This window comes from Hemibagrus wyckioides, linkage group LG13, assembly GCF_019097595.1.
Source record: "Hemibagrus wyckioides isolate EC202008001 linkage group LG13, SWU_Hwy_1.0, whole genome shotgun sequence".
NCBI classification, from domain to species: Eukaryota; Metazoa; Chordata; class Actinopteri; order Siluriformes; family Bagridae; genus Hemibagrus; species Hemibagrus wyckioides.
Genome location: NC_080722.1, coordinates 10,746,830 through 10,768,312, shown reverse-complemented (window position 1 = coordinate 10,768,312; position 21,483 = coordinate 10,746,830). Strand labels below are relative to the sequence as shown.

Genomic DNA, 21,483 nt, shown 5'->3' with positions numbered 1-21,483 from the left:
TGGGAGGAAAGCATGTTGATAGCTTCTGACGTAAAAAATACAACAGTAGTGTAACACATTTCGGTATCTATTAATTCAATAAAATATTATTCCATTCAAATTCGGTTATCTGTTAACATTAGTGAACAACCGCATTAATTAAAAGGGCTTTAACTAGCCTACACATTCTTATTAAATGTCCTAATAAAATAATATTATCATACACTAGCTTACAGAATAAGTTTTGATGTATATTTGACATACCCACTTAAATGTATCTGGGTTTAATTATGTTCAATTAAAGCACTTTCAAAGGCTCTACTGAACTGTAAATGTGATTAATAGTCTTCTGAAATTAAATTATCTTCTAATATTAAAATACGTTGTTTGCCCTGGCCAAATTACCACAGCAGCTCATGGACATTTATATAATAACTATGACACTTTGTTTCATAACAACACTGTAGAACTTTTAGTCTGGCCTAATTAGTTCACTTTAATTTATATAGAAAGCATATTGGCTTAGAATGAAACTTGATTGAATAAAACAGATCATCCATCAAACATATTAGGTGCATCACAAGTAGATTGAAGTAACTCGAGTAATAGGAATGTCATGTTTGTTGCATTGAATTGTGCTCATATATTTTAATATGCGATTATGTTTCTCAACAGCAGACAGCCTGTCTGTAGCTCTGTGTTCAGGTATAGTTATGTCCAGTTAAGACATCGGGGAATGGTTTGGTGAATAGGTAAACATTCTGCATTCCAAGCATCTAAATGGGCTATAAAAGGCAGAATGCAACTACGCAGTGCAATGCTCAAATTGGATTTCTCATACAGCTGCATTAGCCCATAGCTGTACCACACTGCTTTCAATACAGTGACCCAGAATAACTTGTTCACTTAGTCAGAAAATGCTCTGAGTAGCATGACCGCCTAACATCACAGCACAAGCTCAAGGGATGAAAGGCCAGTGCTGTGCAAGTGAGTATTACAACTGATTCCATGTAGAGAACAGAAATATTTGCAGCTGGTATACTGGGGAATGGGAAAGGGATTTTATGAAATAGGAAAAAAAAAGACAAATGGATGTTAAGAAAATTACTTATTAACATCCTGACTTGTGATGTATTTACCAGTTTCAGGTTCAACAGAGAAGTATGGCTGGCCCTGTAGTATACTGTACACAAGCTTGGCACTGTTTCCATACGATTCATCATCCGCATCAGTAGCAGTTACTCTCATCACAAATGCGCCTGAAAAAAGTGGAGGGGAAAATCAGTGAAACAGGAATTTGTTGAAATACTTCACACAGCAGATCGTCATATCCAATTTTATATCAGAAGATAATGTATACTACCACAAATACTATGACTAATAATATTAAGGAGAAGAAGAGGAAGAGGAACAAAGCCCTTCTCCATAAAACCACATCCTGGTGACGCTACGCTGGCATGTGCACACCCTTTGAGTTGTAATTAAAACATGTAAATGTGTGTGCACCCCCCAGTGTGACCAGTGATGAAGGCCAGGCACTGCTAGATCATGTGCTCTTTTATCCCTGATCAGCTTATCTCATGGTGCTTAATATCTAAATCATAATCTTATAATTACCTCAGTACTAATATGTGATGAACTTTTCTTTGATAGCCAAAATTCCATCCGTCTAGTACTACTGGGTCATCCCATCCTTTTTCATGCTCTCGCTCTCTCTAGCTAGGGATCATGAAACCAGAGTAACACAGTCTGATCTGCTCAAAGAATTATAATTAGCCTAATTAATCCAAAAGTAGGCTATCTCAATTTATGGTAGGATGACATTTTTAGAGTCCCTTTCCCCTTTCAAGGTAGTACAAATGCTTTAAAGGAATGTTTTATCTATTATAATAAGAATGACAAAATGCTAATAATAATAATAATAATAAAATAAATGCAAATTCTACCTTGAAATACAGCTGTCTCATTTTATGTGACCCAGTGATAATTTTGTTATTTTATTAAAAATGAATATGAAAAAAACTTTTCTTTGTTAAATAATAGTAATAATAATAATAATAATAATAATAATAATAACAAGATTTGTTTTAATGTGATAATTAATACTCATCATAATCATCCAAATAGTCTCTGCATTAGTTACTCTGCCTTTCTCTGTGTTCATGTATTGCAAACATTTTTTCCCACTTTTAAATGAATTTTAAAGGTGACCCAACTCTTCCATCTTGCTTCGAAAGGTGTGCACATGGTGTCTCCCACCCATCCATGTTGTCCTTGGCATCTTTAAGACCTCCATTGAGTGGTGTTCACGTTCAGCCCAGCTTGGAGAATACTAATGAACTCAAAAACATCTGTCGCTCTCTGATGCTGCTGGGAAAACATGGAGCGAGCAGAGGCTCACTCTTCACGGATGGCCAGGCCTGATTAACAGAGAGCACGTTCACAACACATGGCCAGTTTGTTCGGCTTAAACGCAAGTGCCACCCATGACCTCTTGACTCGACACATGCTGTGCGTTTGAATCCTCTCTGCATGGAGAGGGATAAGAGGAGGAGGAAAACGAGTTGGCTTATGAGTGCAGTGTCCCATTTAGAGTTGCTGTGTATGATGTAACTCCAAAGCCCATGGAGAAATAGACAAATGAAAGGGAGAGCGTGGGCTTGTTGGAAGAGAGTCTTAGGATTTCAAGTGCAAGAGCCCCAGGAAGCCGAAGAAAGATCCATTAAGAGTGCTGCTTTTAACTCTAACTTCTACTATATGTGACCCATTACATAAAAGTCAGGTTTTGCAGATAATAAAAAAGTAAGATAGAGTGATGTTATACCACATCATGGAACTCTGCATATTTTATTCTGATTATTAAAAGAAAATGTATATAAAAGTTTCATTAAGTGTTCACTTTAACAAATAAAAGTTATGCATTGCAATATAAATATATTTATCTCTCCGCAATTTGCACATATTGCTACAGATTAAGCCTTCAATTTATGCAGCTCAGTAAGTTTAAGAAGATGTAAATAGCAAATCCATGTACTGTCACAAACCTGCCATGACTCATTTCACTTAGATTAATTTTCTTGAGTGCAGATTTGTTTGTCAGCCATGATATCATTAATATCAACAATGACTATGTTATCCTAACCTTAAACTTCTAATCAAAACAGTCTGGCATGCTTTGTCTCATCTGCAAATGAGCTTTGATTTATTTGAGATAAAGCCACGGGCTAATTTAGTGCTTCAGAACGAGTAATGGATTTCCACTTGCTTTGGTGCATTCATCTCCATTTATTCAGTCTGTTTGTCTTAATAGGTGTAAAAATCATTGATGATAATAGGATTAATTAAAATGGGATGAAGCAATTTACTTTTAATTATCTAAGGTTGAATGTTCATCATACCTTTTAATGACAACATTTAATTGTCCAGAGAATTAAATATAATTAGACCTACAAATTCCAGCACTCATCAGTGAACGTTGTATCAGTTAATTCAACGACAACATGTGTTAGAGATGTTTCATGGGCTTCCAAAGCGACACATACCATTTTTTTTTTCTTTTGAGAATTACAGTTTTAAGAAGTCAAAAGTCTATGAGCAATGTGATTATGTGGAAGTTTTATTGTAGCCATGCAATTTTATTTTGCACGCTTTAAGGTCTGTTTATAAAGGCACCTTAATTCAAAAGTGAAATCCAATAAGCACAGGGGATAGCTGATGTTTGAATTCAATAGGGCCGTTGAGGCATTACTTCTTGTTGAATAAGATGTACTTCACTTTAAGTAGATCACAGAAACCTCTGAAGCAGACAGTGCCAGAATCAGCAAAAAAAAAAAGTCATATTACAAAACAGCCAGAACTCTCTAGTTGCTGTTGCACAAGTGTGTCACAATAAATTAATGCTGGAACTTACCAACGTTGGACATCTCAGGTACGCTGGCCACATAAGTGTCCTTACTGAATTTTGGCTCGTTATCATTGATGTCATGGATTTTGATGATGAATTCTGAGGCCCTCTCCAGGACATGTCCAGATGATTTGTTGACTGCTTTAGCACTGAGTGTGTATGAGGACTTCTCCTCTCTGTCTAATCTTCTGGTGGCATGGATATCGCCAGAGTTTTCATCAATCTCAAAAATTGTGCCTGCTCCATCTCCGGTGAGGACGTATTTCACAGAACCGTCCTCTGTGTCCATATCAGAATGTAGCTAAAAACAAAGAAAAAAAGGTGTTAAATTCGTGCCTTAGTAGAAAATTGTTCCTTTTGTCTACTTATTTTGTTTGTGGAACTTTTTCAATTTTTTTTCTACAAAATTATCCTTTATCCAGTATCCAGTATCATTATCCAGTACCATGTAATCTGGTGATTATATACTGAATAACCTAAAGGCCTTGTGTGCTGATAGCATCAGAGTTTTTTTTTCTTCAAGAAATTGATATTATGCAAGGAATAAAACATGGCAGGGCATGCTGCGGTAGGATAAAATTCACTATCATGGTGGTGTGAAGCAGTCCAGTGTAAGGTGGGAATTGCAAAGCCCTCTTTTCCTAAGACTTTCTTGTGTTTGGAAACGTAGTAACAGCCTTACCTCTGGCGATCACAAAATGCTGACACTTGAAAATCCTACCAACAATGTTAAATAAACAACTCCTCACAGAAAAATTCACCATATCAACACTTATGCACAGATTTTTAATCTGCTTATGTGGAGTGTCTGCTGTACAATTCCCTGTGTAAGTTGGTATAGAAGTGATAAGGATTAGAAAAGCACATTTATATAAAACTTAATATATATTTTATATAAACTTTTATATGAAAAAAATATACTGTCAGAGCCATTGTTATGGAAAATTAATCAGTACTTTTGGACCAATCAGAATGGAGAATTCAAAAATACTGAGGAATACTAGCAAATATAAACATATATATTAATAACTTATATTGTCAGGGACTGCTCCATTTTCTGTACAGATTATCCAACACTGGGCTGTAGGGAACCTGGAACCTAATGCAAGTGACTCAGGGCACAAGGTGGGGTGGACTAGGTGCCAACCCATTGCAAGGTATAATTCACACACCCATTTACACATTACAGACAATTTAGTGATGTCAATCTCTATAGAATGGTGGAGAAAACCAGAGAACCCTGAGAAAAGCACAGGGAGAACATGCAAAGTCAGCACAAAAAGGACAGAGGCAAAAATAGACGTCAGGAATAGACGTGCAAGGAATCAGCCCCAGGGGTCCAACGAATATGACTCTGCATTCTATACAATATACATGCCAATTTTCGGTTGACAAGAGCATTCACATGTGAACTCAAAACCATCTGACTAGAACACAAAAACTCATTTCTGCCAAGGAAAACTTTTTTTTGCACCTGTCTCTTAGCAACAGGAGTAGTTGTGCACTGGCTACCTCTCAAACTGATTGCGATGCTTCTTATCCTGATTGAAGATGCTACCTGAAGAGGACTTGACTGGAACTACACACGTCCTGTCAGAAAGAAGCGATCTGTACCAAGATCATTAGACAACACTGTTATGTCCTGTTTGTCCTCAACATTTTTTAAAAATCGGGTACTGTACTATAAGGAAAAAGGAACATTGCCTGTATTATGTTAGTAGTGTAAGGAACATTGGAAGCCACAGTTTCATGATTAGAGTAATTACAGCTGACTGCAGGCTATAATTGGGTGCTCCTTTTTCTCTTTGTCTGCAACCACATCAGGATGCCGATAGGCTAATTTGAGTGGCTCATGCTTCCATTTAGGGATTGTGTCACCACATGATATCACTGTTTCAAATCACGCAATTACATTAGCTGTCCATTAAACCATGCACAATTGTTAGCAAATGTATGCACTCTCTTCATCTGCAACTGGCTGGTTTGTGTGTGAATGTGTGTTTTCTTTTATTTAATTATTTGTTGTTTTTTTTGTTTGTTTGTTTTTAATAACAAATATCACTGTCATCTCAAATTTGTCATATTGATCATGTTAACTGCTTTATATAAAAGGTCAGATTTTCCCATGTCTAATCTCATTTAATGTATGTATACATGTACGTATGTATGTATAGCAATCTAAAGTCAGTATGGTATTCTACAGCAGTAGCAAGTGTTACACAAGCATACACACATGTACGCACACACACACACACACACAAACACCTACACATATTACATTGTTTGATGTGCATTTCCAGCAGCTAGGTTGTGATATCTCAATGGGCAGAATTGGTAATTAACCTCTTTCGGCTTCTTTTTTTTTTATTTTAAGACAAAAGCATCTTATGCGTAAACAAACAATAATGAAACTGTCATGAAGTTGGGAAAATGGTTGGGATGCGGTTGGGAGGTATGAGGGATGAGGCAGTAATACATTCACACATAGATGCATGCATTAATGAAATTTTATGCACACTTCCTCATGGGTCCATGTATGTTCTTCTGAGTGACAGGGAGACAGCAAGAGACAGCATCACAGAATACAAGCCGACAAAGATATTAATAACTTCAGATTTTCTAGTTATTTAGAGAACACTACTAGGGACACAAGTAACAAGTGATGTGGGATGAACCGAAGATAAATTATAATGTAAGTAATGAGTAATGATGATTAAATAAACCTTCATTTTACAGTTACATGCCTGAAAACACCTATGAACTGCAAATGACACAGTTAGTACTCAAACCTGCACTGGCTTAACAGTAGTCGTGGCTCTCAGAAAAGGAGTCCAGAGTCCCCCAAGGGTCTATGAAGCATAGCCAGAGGGTAAATGAATTTTAATTTAGTTACAGGTGTGGAAATAACAACCTTCCATTATCAAAGTTATTACATTTATAATTGAGTTTTAGCCTGTTTGTCTGATCCCTTGGGTTTAATACAAACCTCAATACCTCAAAACAACTATTCTTTAATAATAAGAAATAATGTCATCTTGGACCTACTGCATTCTGTCCATGGAAAGTTCACAAATAAAAAAAAAAAAAAAAAAAAAAAAAAAACTCTAAGGCTTTAACAAATAGATGATTTTTTTTTATTGTACACCTTTAAATAATGCACACACTTTCCCTACCACCACCACCACACCAAGGAAGAGTGAAAACCTCCACTGCAATTACAATATGAAAAAAAAAAAGTTCTGTTAAAGGGTACCTTTGACAACAAACAACATATTACAATAAGGTATTAGAGAATCAGGGAAAGAGCACTAATGTGGGTTTTAATAAGGAGGAGCTTCTATATTAATGCAGATCCCATTTTCATCATAGTTTTTGAATAAAATCCCCTGACAGCCCTGAAATTAGTGTCCTGTGCGGAAAAATCCTACAATCAAGCCTAGCTCTCTCATTTGTCACCATCTACGACAAAGACACACAACAAAAGCTGATGACAGCACGAAATCAACACACAAACACACATGAGCGTAGGATAATTGGCATTTGACAGACACCAGACTGCAATGGCTTATGGGATATATACATAAAATAAGTTCTTCTTTGCAGTAAGCACAGATTTTTCATGCTTTGGTGTATCAGTATAGTCATAGTATATGCTGAAAGGATCAAAATAGTAAAAGCCATGCAGTTTAATTATTAAGTAAAGTTTTAGCCCCTAAAACCTACTGATGCTTAAAAGCTAGAGTCCATGTATGCTCTCTACAATTACATAAACAACTATGGCTAGTTAATTGAATTTTCTCTGTACTACTGTTGGTCATTTTTCATTTTTATGGACTAATGCACTAAAATGACTGTTGGCTATGCCCAGTCTCATACACGCCAACCTGAACATGTACCATTACAGCAGTTAGTAACAAGACTAATTGATTGCAATCCCCTTTGTATTTTTCATTTCTAATGCTTCTGAATAACAATTCTCCAGATGTTTCTTTTCCACAATGTAGCCAATGTTTTTCATTCAGCTGCTCTCCATAGCCTCAGAGGAACACACAGGGTGTCCTAATTACTGGCCAGAAAAAGGACTCTTCGTGGGCTTTAGGGACAAATTAAAATACATTTCAGAATAAAATATCCCCTAGCCACACAGTGGCAGTTTATAGTGATTCATGAAAAATATCATGAATATGTTTTGGCCATGCAGATTTTTTCCACATTTTAACTCCCTCTTCACATTTCAGAGACACCATGGTGAAAGCAAGGCATGGCAAGGAATACTGATTGGAAATTCATTTGCTCTGTGAAAACTTTTTGGCACAGAGTAGTGTCCTTTTTGCTTGACACTGCAGTCTTTGTGAGATTGGCAACATGAACAGATAGCCTTTGTTAAATCTGTAAAGGGCAATGAATGCCCAATATATGTATACACATATGCAGTAGAATTCATTTCTGTCTTTCTTGTTGTCAACAAACCTAATTTGCAACAGCTTCCTCTCCATCTGTGGCTTCTCTTCTTTCTTTCTTTCTTTCTTTCTTTTTTTTTGTTATTTATTTATTTATTTGTTTATTTATTTTTTACAAAATTATACATATTCTTTCTCAGTCCATACATACAGTAATTTTACCCCTATGAAAACTCACTCACAGCATTTTCACAGTGTGTTTCATCTTATGCAGAACACCTTGTTGGAAAGTGTTGAAAAAATACATGAACATTGACAATTACCTTCCCTGTCTTGTCCAGAATACTGATGTGGTATTTAAGTGGATAGGGACAAACAGCACACACGTTCAGATAGCTTTCACACCTTGAAAAATTGTCTGTAAAAGTGTGTACAAAATCGTCTGGCAGAATGTCTGTGGGATTGCTTTCAGTGAATACAGAATAATCTGCAGTCCTTAGTGACTCAGTATTTTACTTTTTTTAGGTGGTATAATATATAGGACCATGCATATGATTTATCCTAAAGTAGACATCAACATTTTTGCTGTGTTTGTAATTGACAAATCCTTCCAGGTGGTTGTGTAGTCTGATGTGTATAATTGTATTGCTATGACATTTTTATAATCACAGCAATGAAGCTCAAGTGACTCCATTAACTTGTGTACAATTGTTTACCTAAATCATGTATCATCAACCACACAATTAGCTAATGAGTAGTAACAGGTGTCGTGAACGCATGAGTAGAGAAGGAGTATATATATGCAGATGGAAGTGTGCTTGTTGGTTTGTCAGTAAAGCAGTAAAGAAACACATCTTCCTCTGCTGTAGAGTTTTTAGACATGAGCTATCGGAAAAAACATTTTTACAGTATTATTATTAGCACCAGTCAATAAAGTCTTAAAATTTAGAGGTTAAAATTGATGTAGCCTGCACTATAATGTTAGAAAAACTTAACTTCTTTAGAAATGCATCTAATACTACCATTTGGTAGTAAGATGATTCTCCAGTGAATGAATAGTGTTGTTTCATTGACAGCAAGACCGTGTTTTGCTGTAGGGCAGCTAGCGCGATTGCCTCATGCCAACAAGTTCATAATCCACACTTAGCAAGCTTTAGCAATCTTCACACTCTCTCTGTTTGCATACAGTTAACAATCCCTTGCACTCTTTCACTCACCATAATTAGTGCAATCAATCATTGTTAATTCTGTTTAGCAGAATCTTAGGGGATTGGTCTTTTCCTAACTGACTCTAGAGAAGTCAAGTGTGGAGGAACAGGAAAGGGCTGGTAAGGAGAAGCCGAATGAGGGCAAAGGAAAGACTGAAGAGTATGAGCTTGTTTACTTACCCAGTGAATCACAGGGCTTGGGGAGGTTAATAGGATTTTGTTCACATCAATAGTGCTGATGGAACAGCGTGTGAGCTACTGCCCTTGCATCAAACTACAGCCACAAAAGGAGGCCAACTGCATGCCAGGTTCTAGCACTTCAGCTACTCACTAGGATCTGACGACTTATGTACTTGTACTAACTAATGACAATCCAGTACCAAGTATAAAATGTACTGCAGATTTGTTGTTCCTCTGTGTCGTAAAACGTGTGTTAATGTTTCTGTGTACTTTGTGTTGACCTCAATATCTGTGCTTACCTCCAGTAGATTGAGGGATATTAAAGTGTTAGCTCATTAAGTAGATGACCAAATTCCTAAGGTAGCAGCAGGATACTTATGAATATTGAGTTTTATTCATCTGGGTTTTAAATGGCCATTTGACATTGATTTATCTGAGTTCTGTGCTTAATAAACATCTGAAAAGAAATGATAATGGATGATGCGTTGCTTTGGAGTGCTGAGAGCATTGTATGATTTTTAAAAAAAGATTGATTATTCTGGTCTATGAATAAAGGTTGTCTTTTTATTTTTATTTATATTCAAATGCTAATAGGAAAATTAAACTTCAAGCATGTATTTTCCTCATCAGCATGCATAATTTGAAACAGAATTCATATTCAGGTGCAAATATGCATTTTTTTGTGCACAACATTGTACTTTGGCTGCCCAGATTAAAATGCAATTAAAATGTCCATTCAACATTTCATTTTCGAAAATTGGTCTAGATTTGTATGATTCAGTCATATTGAAAAAATGGTTTTAGCAGTCCTTTCATTTGGGGTTACTTTCGTGTCCTCAGCTAATAAAATAAATCAAATGTCTATTCAATATTATTTGCATTTGTATTTTCAACACTGTTAGTCAAACTGTACACATTTCAGAGGAAGTGATGAAATCACCATATAGTTTCTGTGGCTAGAATCAATACTGACCTCTGACACATCTTGGAGACACTTGGGGGAACTACCTTAAAGAAGTTGGAGATGATGGGAGAACTGATATACAACTATGGAGTTGAATGTTTTGGAACAACAGAGAAAGTCCAGGGGGTAGCAGGAAATAGAATGGCTGGTCAGAGCATAAAGGCAGCTGAAAAAGCAGTGTAGAAATGCCACAGAGGAGAAGAAGGAGGGCATTAACCTTTTGCAATATGACATGAAGGTTAGGTTCACAACACTAAGAAGAGCTGAGAACCTGAGAGAAAAGCACAGGATGAAAGAGCAGGCAAGGCTTAGTATATACTAAGATCCTTTAAAACTGGTAAAAGACCTACTGACAAAGAAAAAAAAAAGTCTGGGAAACTTTCAGTCCTAAAGGCAGACCTTGGAGATCACCTGGGAAAGTCTTTTTCTGACAGCCCACCTGACAGGCCACCAATTCACTAAGCAAAATATTAACTAGACATTAGCCCTCCCAGGAGGGAAGTAGAACAAACCATTTACCAGGATAAACTCTGCATAATCTCTAGGGCAAAGTAGAGGGCCAAAAATACACCAGGCATATTACAAGTATCCAAGAGGTAGATGAGGTTGATATGGCAGAAACAGAAAAACCTGACATCATGGAACAGAGCAAAAGGCATCCAAAAAGCAATGAAGAAGGATTATGTTGACCTCAGTCAGTTCCACCAGATCAGATTGTACAGTGTTGAAGACAAAATATTCTTTCGCATGGTGGCACACAAGCTGTTGGACTACCTGGAAAGAAATCTCTTTATTTATCTCTATAAAGATATCCATGATTTTCCATGTGCCTGGAACATTCAGCCATGATCTGGCATCAGATCCAGGCTGCCAAAAGAGATGGAAAAGACTTCCATGTGGTGTTTCTGGATCTTGCCAATGCCTTTGGCTAAGTTCCCTTCAACTTCCTCTGGGGTGCATTTCTTTGCATTGGTGTTTGAGACCATCACAAACCCAGGACTATTTTCATGGTGTCCAGCTATGTGTGATGACACTAGACTAAACCACAATATGGCAGCATTTGGAAGTGAGAATCATGGCAGGCTGAAACATCTCCCTACTTGTCTTCACAATGGCAGTGGAGGTAATTATAAGATCTTCATGGTGGGTGGTTGCTTAATTAGAGAAGATAAAGTACAGTTTAAGGCTTCCTCCCATTAGAATTTAAATAGATGACCTGACAAAATTCACTACAACGAGGGCATGCACCAGTGGCTCCTAAGAAAGCTTCAGGAAAATATCAAACTGCCTGGAATGAAGATCAAACCAAGCAAGTCCAGAAGTATTTCTATCATCAAAAAGGAAAGCTGTCAGAGCAACGTTTACAAATTGGCCATGAACCACATCCAGGGGTGGGCAAGAAGCCCATCAATAGTCTAGTATTTTGGTATGATGCAATTCAGGCTCATGTGGACTCTAACTCTTTATGAGGCTTCAAACACAAAGATTGACAGACTGTAAATGAAAATTTCTTCTTCTATAAGAAGATGGCTAGGTCTCACCAGGTGTCTCAGGCACCACTGGGCTCTACAGCAGGGGTATCCTAGTCCTACCAATTTTCTATCTAATAATAAATTATACGTGTACAAAAGTATGGCTGGAGATAATTCAGACAGAGATTTACGATAGCTTCCATGGTATCCACATCCTCCCTTCTTTGTCAACTGGGAGGATGTGAATACCATCATCCAGGCATCCAGCAAGCAAAGGTGACACTCCAGGACAAATAAACATTGTTGGCCAACTTAATGCAGCAGATGATGGGAGGTCTTGGTCTATGAACCAACAAGCTACACTGATGCAAGGCTAATCCAGTCCAATGCTGCATTTTCATGGTGGAGGAAGTGTATCAACAAGTGCAGGCTACAGGCTACAAAAAGTAGCTGTCACACAGGAAAGGCTAGGGCAATGGGTAGGAAAGAGCAGGGAACAGTAAGATCTCTTTGAAGATATCAGATATATGGAACTATTTAGATAAAGCTTCATCAATGAAACCACATATTATAAAAAAAAAACCAAGCCAATACCAACAAACGTGACTATTCTCTATAGATGCTTTCAATCGGTTCAGAAACAAGTTCTGGCAGTACTGCAAAGGCTTTTTGGGCCCAAAATGAAACATGTAAAAAGAAAAAAAGGCAATACTGGAAATTCAAAATGAAATGATAGCATTTGCATTTTAATTAGGTCACTGTTGTGCACACAAATGCAAACAGATTTTGCAACTGAATTCAAATGATGTTTCAAAATTATACACTCATTTGCAATACATGCTATTGCAAATATATGTTTGAATTAGTATTTTAATTGAAATTAAAATTTCAATAAAGGCTGGAAAATGTTGTCATGCAATATGAGCGGAATTTGAATTAAATAAGAAAAAGTAAGAAGATCTTAACCTTAACCTCTCCTCTCCAATCTCCAATACAAATTGAGTCGTGCACATTTCTTTGATTTTGCAAGCATGAGACCATGTCTGAATAAAGCCACTGTTATGATTTAAATATGAAAGGAGGCTCCATTGGCCATAAATAAACATGGCCTCCCACAGAACCCGGCAATGGCTGGTGAATTATCTTTATAAGAAAGACCATCAATGGCTCTGATGGGTTCTTGCTGGGCTTTTAAGTGCCTATTCATTGGTCAGCACAGAGGCTCTGACACAGATTTACTACCAAGCACTGATGGAAATTGATGGGATTAATGGTAAAACACCTGCTTAGAATCATCTTTCAAACATTTTTCCTTAACCATATTTTTAATTTTAATACTTATGGAATTCTTTTGCTTTTCTAGTACTTTCCTTGGGAATGTGATCAGACAGTCAACAGGAATAGGGCCAGCCCCGTGTGATTGTTATAATTCCAAAGACACACTAAGAGTGAGAGAGAGAGAGAGAGAGAGAGAGAGAGAGAGAGAGCAGCACAAAAAGAAGCATCCAAATACTGGGAAGAAGGCCAGGCCACTGATTAGTATAACACTACCTCTACTGATGAACTTGTTCTAGTCAGCACTGCTTTACTGCTTCAACACATCCAGACAATGATGCTATGGATGAGATCATCTCTTTCTTCTACCATGTTTTATGATTTAATGTTTTCTTTATCACTGCCATTCATTATTTCTCACTTTACTTTCTCACAAGCTTGGGTCTGCTACCCAATGATCACTTGATTCACACTTCATAGATGTGAAAGGACAAGATGCTATCTGTTGGCGCTCACAGACTCAAGTCCCTTCTCTGCCTCAAACCCCTGCTCATGACACTTGTTTACTTGGGCAAGATGAAGGGAGTGATGAAAGCAAGCTTCCTCAACAGAAAATTGGCTGCCGACAGTCGCCCTCATTTCTCTCCTCCCCCCCCAGGACTGTAACTGCTGCTTTCTAAATTATGGTCGTCTCGGAGCTTGGCGCTTACGCCGGTGGCTTGACAAGCACTTCACTCTGATCTGATGCCATGCAGGCTGAGAAGAACACTTACACTATTGTGATTTTTATCAGAGTACTGCTCACCGCACCTTTCTGTAGCTGTGAAATACTGTGAAGTTACATTATAGAATGGCATTGACTTTCATACTGTGTTGCAAGTGTATTCAAGGGTTTTGGTCATAATGGAAAATCTAAAATGGATTGGGATATTTTGTACATATGAGTTTTATTATTATGGTGCTTTAGTTTGATGTAATGATGTTTATAGCTTTCTCCTGCTCACCTCTCTGCAGAGGGAAGACAGGAAGTTATGATAGTTCTCTAAAATGTTATTGTGTTTTGCTGCTATTTTATGTCAAGCATTTAGTTGTTTGTTTTTTTCTCCATAGCTTGAACATGTTGGTGTATGGGTAACAATTCATTATCTGATATTAGCATTTAGTGGCATCGTACATCTTGCATTTGGCTTCCATTAATGATTGATCTCCAAACTTACCTTGCCCACATATTGCTTTCCACTTCCGGTCCACTCCTCCAAGAGAAAGAAACTATTCCACATCCATCCACGCTTAGAACGGTGAAGTGTCCGTCCATCCCTATCAGCTGTGCTAAATCCAGGCACCGGGCGGAGCAAGGCTGAGCTCCACTCCAGGATGGACAACAGCAGGAGCAAAGTGAGCTGATTAGTTATCATTGTATCCAATCGCTCCTGGAGAGTCCTTGATAAGGAATCAATTAGCGGTTTGAGTGTTGTTTGGGAGATACAGCTGAATGCAAATCACAACAGAATGGGACATCCTATCCTCAGTCTCCTTTTCTCCTCTCTTGTAAAGGCCTGGAAGAAGGCAAAAGAAGATTGATGAGGCACAAAATTATGCATCATGGGTTGTTTTTTTTTTTTTTTTTAATCCCTGAGATAAAAGCAATTGAAAAGCTTGAAGTTGGCAGCAGATTAATCAGTAGAAAGTAAAATAAAGTTACAAATACATTAAAAACAAGGAATGACAAATGCTACAAAAACATATTTTAAAACATTTAAAACATGTTTCAAAAACATTTATTTACTCCAAAAGCTGACGTCACACATCTGTAGATCAAAAAATCTAGGGTGAACTGCAGTGATATGCTCAAAGTTCTGATGACATACAAGTCTATGGTACACAATAAACAGAGCAGGCTGCTTAGCTAAACCCACAATGACTCACTGAAGCACAGTGTGCCCCAAGAGCACTGCTGAATGGTAATTTAGGGAGCGCATGCATAATTTATGGGCTTTTGGAACTTAATCCTAATAAATCGTTCTTCCTTCATTCCGTGCAAGCCAGTTTTCAAGGAAAACGTAGAAGGCCAAAGTGTCATGCTAGCCTGATGGGCATTTATTACCCCACTGTGTCTCTGGGGGGATCACAAGCAAATCAGCAGCGAATTCATAATATTATGTCGTTCTTGTTCAACGATCTGAATCTACATGGGAAAGAAAAGGAGAATAAAACGACACAATGTCATTGGAGGCATATGAAAGAACAAAGCATATATGCCTCTTTATTTCAATGAACAAATTAGAATTATGGTCCTTTCTGATGTTACTAAAATAGTACTTGTAAAAGCACATTATCTTGTGAGCATGAATGAAATAATTTAATTAATGAGATACAGATGAAACTGGACATTATTCAAAAGATAGTTTAAAAGTGTTTCGACTGCTGTAATTTCTAGAATCACTGTCTTTACTAATGTTGGTAATGAATTCATGCAGGCCCAGCATGGGAAGGCCTCCGTGGGCATCAGACGTGTGGTTTGTGTATCTCAGGGTCAGAGAGCTGGGGAAAACGTTTACATTCAGCACCTCTGTAGCAGTCTTTATGAATTAAACATCACGATATAGGCTGAGTTGTTATATGGTAGTGTAGAATTATAAACTGAAAGTGTGGAGTCAGTCTACATGCTTCTAAAATGTGCTGGTCATGTAGGTCAGATTACATTGGTAACATTCTTATAGTGGGGAAATATATACACACATCATTGTAAAGCTAATGTATTGGGGTTTGTTTAAAGTCTATAATGTTACATCTGACAGAAATGCTATGAAATTGGCACTTTGGGAGTAAATAAAATCTATTAGTAAATTCTTACACCTTTACACACGTCTTGTTCTGTACGGAAATTCACATTTAATTATTTAATTCCAAATCAATGCATATAATAAGAAGAATTTAAAATGTAAATATATCCATATATTCTGGGCTACACACACACTATAGGTTATATATCATTTAATATGTTTTTAATAATAAAAACATACCATGCACTTCTATGCAAATGTATAATTAGATTAGATATAATAAGATTCTCTGTGATCTGGAAATGATGATTAGTGTAATTATATGATTAGTGTGAGGCATAACTATTTTCCATTGACATTGTCTCTCCTTGAATTCATGTTGGTGCAAACTGGGAATGTCTTCTCCTTTCGTAGCTCAGGGACAATTTGATTATCTATTAAAAATTCAATACATAATTTTGAATGGCATGCAAAGTTACTTGCAGTTGTTAATAATACTTGAATAACCACTGAAATTGAAGACAGTAAAGTATTATTAGTTTATTCATATGTTAGATATGATTTAGGTGCACTCTCAGTACCAGAATAAATATCCATTTATCTATCTCTATTTTTTCTTGAGCACTATGCATCGCTCTCCTCCTTACGACCAACTGAAGTCTCTGGCATCTTTACACACAATAAAAGATACAGAGCTAGCGCGTGTGAGTAAAGCTAGTGCGTGTGCATCTTTTCTGTGTTTTGAGTAAGATGGCAGATTCACACTTCACATGCGCTTCAGAAAATACATTTAGAAGCAGTGAAAATACATAGACACTAAACACTTCACATCATTTTTAGATGTATGAATTATTTTTTTCTGGACATTTTGACATATTCATTTAATATGAGGCTGCCACAATGTTTGGAAAGTGTATGTCTTTCTGTGTCTATGTTTCTGAGTGTTGAGGCCTGAGCTCTGCAACTGAGAAACCTGATGGCAAAAATGCCCATAAATTGCATTCATCAGATTCTAACGGATAAGACGATATAATCATTGTAGAGTAAATTATGTAATAATCAAAAGTTTCCAATCATTTTCCTTGACATGATGAAGTTTTGCTTATTGCAGCATGGTAATGTCGAGCTATCATACTGTGGATTGCACATGTATGCAGTCATTGTGAACCAGTCCTGCTGAGAAAGTGTTATGGATGTGGTTTGTGGAAGGGTCCAGATAGGAGATTATGTGGTGGTGGCTGACTTAGAGGGCGCCAATAAGCTATAAGCTGATAAAGGGTTTCTTTTTTTCCCTTTCACTGGCCTCCACACTCAGAGTTGAGCTGTTCTAGAGTGATGACAAGTGCATCCTTGGAATCTTACTAAAACCGTTTGTGGCTATTAAACTATGGTGATTATTGTGATTGCATTTTCTAATTAACATTCAAGGCTGTCCTTGGGTTTTAATAGCATTCTGGATATTAATCTTTGATGCAGTATGCCTATTAAGCATTAAAACAGCACATCTTTTTAAAATTCTTCTTGCTGCCCCATGCCAAGGGGGGCGAATGGGCTCACAAAAGAGGGGAAAAAATCCTTGCCAGATGTTCAGCGCTTTCATTTAATTATCTCAACTTGATTATTGTATTAAGAGTCGGCAGCATATTAAAATGTTGTTTATGAAGAAAGGCATCGGTGTAGGAGGATTTACAGTAGCTTAATATAAAAAAGAGAAAAAAAAAGGAATAGGGAAAGGCAAATACTCTGATATAAAGCCCCACAGCCTTACTTGTCATTAAATGGTAGGTGTACAAGTGTGTGTGTGTGTGTGTGTGAAGACATGCTTTCAAAGCTCACTGCTTTGTAATTTTTAAAAGTTTTTGTAAAATATTTAAGTATTTAAGTGCACTGTGCTTAAGTGCATTGGTGCTTTGAAACAGACAAACTGGCTGTATAAGCAACAGGGCTTTATGTATTATTGTGGAACACTAAACATCACTGCAAGGACTAATATGAGAAAACACACACACACAGACAGAGAGAAAGAGAGAGAGAGAGAGAGAGACAGAGAGAGTGGTAGTAGTAAGTCAGGTCAGTAGAGCGTCTGTGCCCTGGCTAGTGAGACTCTGTCTTTGTAATTGCTGTAGTCCTGTCTGCAAGGCAGTGATCTATTTCTCCAGAGACTTATAAAAATCAGTCTGGAGCAGCGGTGCCTACTGGGAATACATTTCCCATAGTCCAGCACAGCCTCGTTTGCTCAACCCTGTGTTGTGCCAGTTATTCCTTTCCCTCTCTCCTTTTCTTTCTCTCTTTGCTTTGCCCCGGAGGGCTGCCTCAGACATGGATCATTTAGGGAATCTGGGCTAGCCCTCTCCACGCCTGGTGCTGTGCTGATGGATGGTTGTACGCATATATGGGGTAACACTGTCTGTGTCAGTACATTCATTTTACACAATGTCTTTGGAGGAAAGTTTTTTTTTTTTTCTTCTTTCTTTTTTTTGTTTCCTTTTCTCCTTCCCTATGACCTTGACGTCTAACAAACGGAGGATGGAAAATGGATTTGAAGCTGTGATGGGATCTTGTAGTGATTGCAAAATGGAATAGAAAGGAAAAAAGAGGGGAAATGCATGCTGGTATAGCATGCTGGATGAGCAATTCATTCTATATGATACAAAGCTTGAAACACCATCATAAGTCTTTAAGACAAACTTCATGGATATCTACGAGGAGAATGATGCTGCAATGAAAAGCAGCAATTCCATCAGACATAACAGCTAGAGATAGCCATTACAATTTTTTATTTCAACCATAAATTGATTGTAAATTGATAGTGTAATATCATCATGATTTAAAAATGACATGAGGTTCTCTTGCTTAGACCGTATTTTCGTGAAGTAACTTAAAATCTCGACCACTTGGTGGAGCTCACCATCTCTCAAAGAATGCAGCACAATTATGGCAATGTTCCTCGCTCTCTTCTCTGCCTCTCTTCTCTGCCTCTCTTCTCTGCCCTTCTCTCTCTCTCTCTCTCTCTCTCTCTCTCTCTCTGCTGTTTTTTATTCTATTCAAATATTGACTGTATTGCATTGAGGAGACATTCATTAGGATACTCTGTATGCTGTAAATAGCTTGCCAATAATAGTGAAATCTTCATCTTCAGTTTAATACCTGCTGTGTATTCACAGAAAATATTTTCCAAAATGACACTTGAAAAAGAAAAAAAGTTAGTAATCCTGCACTAACAGGTACAGGAAAAAAAAAATCTTTAAAGAATTCTATGCAGGATTCCTTATAGTCAAATTTCGTAACTGACTGCGAAACATTTGCTAAAAAAAAATCGAATGTCCATCCAGGTTTAGGCTTAAAGGTCACGTGTAATTAAAAGCTCACATCTCATTAAATTTTTGTATATTATTAGATGTTATTAGCTTCAGCTGTCGTGAGTGTTGCACATTCGTATCTAATGCGAACACATAAACGAGGCAGTACAATAAGCAAAAACTAACAAACAAACAACAAATAGAAACACTTTACATGTCTCCAGAAATCATTACGGTGAGCACAGATTACAAGAATTCCAGTAGGTAAAAAAAAAATCGAAAATATCTACTTCATGTAAAACTTATTTATTTATTATTTATTTATTTTTTCCTTATACTGTTTTCCCCCCCTTTTAGTCACTGTTGCCTCATTCTGTTCTGTATTCTGTGTGTTGTTTATTTGTTCTGCAGTGTATATCATGTTGCATATATCTATCACTTAATCTAGATAGATAGATAGATAGATAGATAGATAGATAGATAGATAGATAGATAGATAGATAGATAGATAGATAGATAGATAGATAGATGTTTTTTGTCATCCATACTCATTTTTGTGGACATCAAGTTTTTACGATGTGACCTGAAGCCAGGCAGTGAAAGAGTGGACAGATGACAGTTCACAGTAATAAGCGGCTTAGTGGAATCACGCAAAAGCATTTGTGTAATTGGAGAATTCCTATAAGAATGATTCCTAGAGAACAATATCAAAGCATGTACAATTCCTCTTATCAGTTCATGACAGGCTATTTAAAGATCTGACTGGATTTAAAGGAATCCAAAGCGCTTCAAAGCAGGAATTTGCATTTCCCTCTCTTCTTTGCTGTCTTTGATGAGCCTGTATTTTTACAGTGCTGAACTACTAAGAAATCAGCAGCAGACTCTCCATGCACTAAGCTGATGCAAATGTCCACTAATGTGAAGCATTATAACTGAATTCATAACTGTTTTTATTTTTTTCCTAGAAAAAAAACAAAAACAAAAACAAAAATAAGAAATAAATAAACAATATAACTTGCACTGCTGAGGGTACCAGCCTTTTTCAAACTCCACACATGATATACCGAAAAGTGACTCTACAGCTATAAACAAGCACTGATGCACAAAGTAGTATTCATTCATATTATATAATCATTGTATTATATTCTTCCCATGTGAAAACCCTTCTTTAATATCCTACAAATGTTAAAGAAAAGAGAAGAAAAAAAAATCCACTTACATTCTTGCAGCTTCGAATCCTTCTCTGGCTAACTTTATTCACAGATTTTAACTGGCTTACAGTCAGATACATCCACGGCAGCAGTGTAAGTCATGGGGTGAAGCGCACATGTCTTAATAATAACCTTTAGATTCAGCAAGAGAAATTACGTACATGACTGCACTCTTTCAGTGCGCTCCTTTCATCTGTCTGAGAGAAAGGGATGGAGTGAGAGAGAGTGGGAGAGAGAGAGAGAGAGAGAGAGCAAGGCTGGGAGGGAGAGTGAGAGAGGTTTTACCTTTAGTGTTCATGCTCCGTTGCTGATATACGCGTTAGCAGTCATGCTGCTCTGTCCCTCTTTAGCAAAGCGAAGCACTGCCTGCTCTGTCACCTTTCCTGCACTTACACGCCAAGCTCGAGTGCAGTCTGCGAGTGGAGATGCGTGGATGGGAGCCAGGGTGTGTGAGTGTGAAAGAGACTGTGTATGAGAAAGAGAGAGAGAGAGAGAGAGAGAGAGAGAGAGAGAGCGTACGGCTACAATACTGACATGCTGTTTTCTCTTTCAAATATGTTTCCCTCTGTTGTCTTTGGTTCTTTTTTTATTTGTTTCTTTCCAAATGCATGTGCATGATTGATTTTTTTCTACTTTTATATTTATTCAATTGTTTTTTCTTTCTTTGTAATATCCATCTACATTTATATGCTTTTCTGATCTCTCTCTCTCTCTCTCTCTCTCTCTCTCTCTATCTCTCTCTCTCGCTCTCTCTCTCTCTCTCTCTCTCTCTCTGTGTCCGTTGCTGTCAGGGAGAGAAAGAGTGAAG

The 21,483-nt window shown here is 37.2% G+C and overlaps 1 protein-coding gene across 2 annotated transcripts in view; it reads right to left on the bottom strand.

Moving 5' to 3' along the window:
* Nucleotides 1-21,156, bottom strand: part of LOC131364158 (cadherin-10) — a 39,328-nt gene extending 18,172 nt beyond the window's left edge. The window contains exons 1-4 of one of the 2 annotated variants that reach the window (XM_058407276.1): nt 20,961-21,156; nt 14,600-14,938; nt 3,890-4,184; nt 1,119-1,238 (exon numbers count right to left, since the gene is read on the bottom strand). In XM_058407276.1, the coding sequence (XP_058263259.1) occupies nt 1,119-1,238; nt 3,890-4,184; nt 14,600-14,797 (613 nt within the window). In that variant the 5' untranslated portion in view covers nt 14,798-14,938; nt 20,961-21,156. Of the gene's footprint in view, nt 1-1,118; nt 1,239-3,889; nt 4,185-14,599; nt 14,939-20,683; nt 20,878-20,960 lie in introns of those variants that run through there. The other variant, XM_058407275.1, reaches the window with a different exon arrangement.
* Nucleotides 21,157-21,483: the final 327 nt, after the last annotated feature.